Raw genomic sequence first — 5,000 nt, 5'->3', positions numbered from 1 at the left:
CCATAGATGTGACTGATGGGCCAATCACAAATAGTTTGATAGACCGATGGGCCAATCAGAGCAGCTAGATGTGACTGATGGGCCAATCAGAGTAAGATTCAAGAGATTCAAGATTCAAGAGGTTTATTTATCACAATACATACCAGGGCATACAGAGAAATGTGGTTGGCCATGCCCACCCTACGATTGTGCAAGAATACAATAGTAAATAATAGTGTAAAAAAAAACGGGAGTAACCCGTGTGTATTGTGTAATATTTCAGAGGAGGCAGGTTGGATATATGAAATGGCTTGATTTAGTTGATATCCAGGGGAATAGACAAAGGGCAATATCAAAGGGCTTTAGTCATAATTTTCACAACAACAACAACAACAACAGCTCCAATATTGTGTGTCATTTTATTTCAGCATACCTTCTGTTAAGAAATACAATACAATAAGATTGAAAAACACGATTTTCATTGTACTGTATCTTTAATCCTGCGCTGTGTAACTTTTTCATTAAATGAAATTCAATGAATATAGTTTCTTCAGCAATCTAAATAATATCTCCCTCTCTCTCTTTCTCTCTCTCTCTTCTGTCTATATGTGTGTCTCTCTCTCTCTCTCCTCCTGTAGAGTCATCCTGCATGGAGAGGCTCCTGTCTAAGGACTGGAAGGAGCGCATGGACAGACTGAATGCCAACGAGCTCCTCGGGGAGGTTCAAGGTAAGGCCCGAGGCCCCCCAGAGGGACAGGCTCCGTAAAGCACGAGAGTTTAGAGTTTGTGTGTGTGTGTGTGTGTGTGTGTGTGTATGTGCGTCTGTCCCTCTGTCCTGTGTTTTTCTATGTATGTCTTGCAGTTGTCTGTCTAGTTGGGGGACAGAGACAGAGATGTATTAGTTGGTGGACAGAGACACTAGACAGAGCTATGTATTACTTGGTGGACATTAGGGCTGACCCCTATTAGTCGACTAATCGGTCGAAAGGAGCCGTAGTCGACTAGCCAACCTCTTAGTTGAATAAAAAAAGAAATATATATATATATATATATATATTTAAATATTTTATATTTTTTTTATCATTCTTTCCAAAATAAAAGAGGCCTAGAAGCGTGGCTAACGCTAATGGCACGCATACCAGAGGCTAACTGCCTAAGAAAACAGGCACAGAGGCACTGAAAGAGGATTTCACCCATCTAATGAACACACTAGACTAGACAAATATCAAGATGTATCCATCAGTGGACCAATTGCATGCTTTTGCAGAGGACAAGAAGCCTTCAGTCGACTCCTTCAAACATTAAGCACCCTGGAATAATAAAAATATAAAAAAAAGAGAAAATAAAATATTATTATTTTTTTTTTAGTCAACCTATAGTCGACTAAGGGAACATTTTGGCCAATCATAGTCGACCATCCAAATCCTTAGTCGGGGACAGCCCTACTTGGACATAGACACTAGACAGAGAGATGTATTACTTGGGGGACAGAGACAGAGAGAGTGTCTTTACCTTGTAATAGTGAAGTTGTTTTAAAATCCCTCCTCAAATATACGTAGATAAATGTCATCAAAATAGACAGAATTTACCTTGTCATTCTCTGGAACCCCTTGGACGGCCAGCTATAGCGCGCTGGAGCTGAATTGAAGCAGTCCTTCTCTATACTGTGACAGCGAATACAAAAGGAGGGACAAAAGAAAGAAAACTAAATGATTTTACCTCCTGGTCCTGCATGCTGTACCACACACATATACTACGCTACGTTCCTCCACATCGAAGCCAAAAGACCTCATCCTCGCCAGGTCCACCGTTCACCGTCGCTGGAGCCAGGGGAAACCCATTTTAAACTCAACAGGTTGTAATTGTAACTTTGATTAAGGGTTTGTCCGCGTCGCAATATTTCCTATGCATCAGCAATAGTGTTTATGAAGCCATAAATCGCATCAGGGGGCAAATGTACTCTCGACCTGCTTCGGTATTCAGAAAGGAAAATTACAGTGTCAAGGAAGGCGGATTTTGAGATTGAGAAATCTCTCATTCAGCGTCTCGGGGCAGACACACAGGTGCAGAGGAGACGCTATATTGGACCGGGACGATTCAACGCAATTGAAGCTATATAATAGATGGATAGAGTGGCGGATGACAAGTGTATTTTATTTTCACGTGTTTTTTTTGGTTAAGTGGAACCTCTGTTACATATAATTTGTAAACACACACATGCACATTATGCAAATGCACACACACGCACGCACGCACGCACGCACACACACACTCACTCACTCACAACATACAGACGCTCACTACTATATAGTTACACACACGTATGCATGCAGGCACACACACTTCCTACCGTTGACATTACAGTAATACACAGACTACTCTTTGGTAGGGATCTAGAAGTGCTGACCTCTATGGCTGCCTTTAATTAACATGCAAACAAAGGGGCTGAAGGGGGATTTAGAAAAGACCCACCAGTACGCTGGTAAATCAACATGCTGTTATGGTGCCTGTCTTCAAATCTATACAAAGACAGCGCACGCATAAACCCTAGCAGAATAGACTGCCTCGACGACCACATATTTTATACGACATAGTATTGATTTGGCTTCAATCAGTGATTCAAATGTAAATGAAATGGGAGCCCCACCACCAAAAAATTATAAACAAGAATGGAAACAATTTTCATTGTAGTGTATCTTGTGTTTTCATTCTTTAGTTGATGGACTGAGCTCTTGATACAAGGGCTAACACTTGACATCAGGAAGATATAGATAGATAGATAGATAGATAGATAGATAGATAGATAGATAGATAGATAGATAGATAGATAGATAGATAGATAGATAGATAGATAGATAGATAGATAGATAGATAGATAGATAGATAGATAGATAGATAGATAGATAGATAGATAGATAGATAGATAGATAGATAGATAGATAGATATATATCAGGAGACACCATTGCTGTAGTTCTTCAAAATTATATAAAATTATATTATGACATATAGCACTACCAAATAAGCATAATATTTCTGAGCAGAGATGACTTTGGCAATCAGCCAAATAGAGAGAATCAATCCGTTATGCCTCAACCTGGTAAATGCGGTGGAATTTCCCTTTAAAGAGTAACTAAACACATGGTCATTTTCCTGCCCCTAGTGGTTGATAATTTCACCACGTTGCAACCTCTGCCCCGCCCCAATCGGTGATGTCAGAGTACGTCTTTGGAGGTACTATCAACGTCTGTCTAGGAAGGAAGATACAGAGAGGGACAAAGCGTGCAGACAAAGCGGGGGTGAATATATCAAAAATGACAAATGACCATGTGTTTGGTTACTCTGTAAGTCCCATAAATAACACACGGTGAAGAGGCTCGTATCTCTTTCTACCTACAACATCTGTCTTGTTTACACAGCAATATCCAACTGTTTACATTCAGGACTGGACTCCCCCCCCCCCTCCCTGATGCCCCCCTCCCTCCAACTCTTGCCTTGATGAATGACAAGTGCCTCTTGGTTGTCGAAACCCATTATATCCATTTCATAAAGATAAAACAGCAGGGGGAAAAATCAACAGTATGTTTTCCATGCCCTGTTTGTGTAACAGGGGATATATATATATTATTTATTTTACTCTCCAACTTTTCATCAATCAAGGCCCTCTTGGCCCTGTGGAGAGAGCGTTTCAGATTGGTCCCTGCAGAAAGTATGGAGGGGGAAAAGACGAGAGCAGCACAGACTTTATGTTTTGCTCAGGTCCAGGGAAGGGAGAAAGGGATCTCTCTCTCTCTCTCTTTTTACAAACATCCACATACACCCAACCACCCACACACACACAACAATTCCTCACACACGCACGCACACACGCACGCATGCGTGCGGAACACCTAAGATCCTTTGCTAAATGAAACACGCTTGTAAAAACTATACACTAATTTATTCTCAGTGATTAGAGTACTGTAAGTGAAGTACACAGATAATGAGCAAATATACAAAACACTACACAAGACCAATGCTGCAGACTGATGAAAATATAATTTATTTCTCTCCATATAGCCAAATCAATCAACATGTCAACATGGAGAATGACAACAAAAGATGTCCCAATTTTCATGCTACTACAGCAGTGTGCATAACACTGTAAGCTCACCAAATATCAGACAAACATAAAATACTGTATCCAGTACAGGTTAAAATGACAGTAAAAACGAAATAGAAAAAGTTCATATAGAGTATACTATAAAATACTAGACATTATATATTCGCCTAGCTGGATCTGGCCAGAGCATTTATGGGAAACTGGGACATGTTTAGTTGTGATTCTCCATGTTGACATGTTGACTGATTTGGGTATATGGAGAGAAAATAATGATATTTTCATCAGTCTGTAGCATTGGTCTTGTGTAGTGTTTGGTGAATTTACTGTATTGTATATTTGCACATTCTCTGTGTACTTCCATTTTGGTTGAAGACAGGTGAACTCACCTGCTGCATTTTTATAGTGCTTAAACCTGATTAGTGTGTCCACAATTAAGCAATGGTGTGTTTGTGCATCTGATGGCTGTGTTTAACCAATTGGCTCATATGTGTGGCAATTTGACATTCTGTGTCTAATGTAATGCAAGTGTGTTTATTGTTTTGCAAATCACTGTGTGTATTGTTTTGCAAAAAGTGTGAGGCTGACTTTGTGCTTATAGGGGTGCAAATCTGGGCCCATGTATTGCTCCTTGAGTGTAAGGTTTTGATAATTGTGTAATACTTTTGATTTGAGTGTTTATGCAATCGGAAAAAAACTGTAACGTACCCCTGTCCAGATTATCTGACCGGTTCAGGGTTTGAACTGGCGACCCTCCGGTCATGGGCATGCTTCTCTGACCTACTGGTCTGAATAGGAGTTTTTGGTCGTTTACTAATCAGCTCATATATTTTACCTTTCTTAATAACTGCAACCAGCAGCTCTATAAGTCGGTCAGTTGGTCGGTCAGTCCACAAAAATGTCCTCATCCTCTAGCGGCCACAG

General features: G+C 40.3%; 1 protein-coding gene across 1 annotated transcript in view; it reads left to right on the top strand.

Moving 5' to 3' along the window:
* The window catches only part of LOC311245464 (transcription factor SOX-6-like), a gene marked incomplete at its 5' end in the record, with an annotated part of 86,080 nt that overhangs the window by 28,778 nt on the left and 52,302 nt on the right, over window positions 1-5,000 (top strand). The window contains 1 exon segment of the mRNA XM_084335306.1: window positions 618-707. Coding sequence (XP_084191432.1) covers window positions 618-707 — 90 coding nt within the window.

The sequence above is a fragment of the Notolepis coatsorum genome (assembly GCF_963971535.1).
Source record: "Notolepis coatsorum genome assembly, chromosome: 18".
NCBI lineage: Eukaryota > Metazoa > Chordata > Actinopteri > Aulopiformes > Paralepididae > Notolepis > Notolepis coatsorum.
This window is presented reverse-complemented; position numbering and strand designations above follow the sequence as displayed.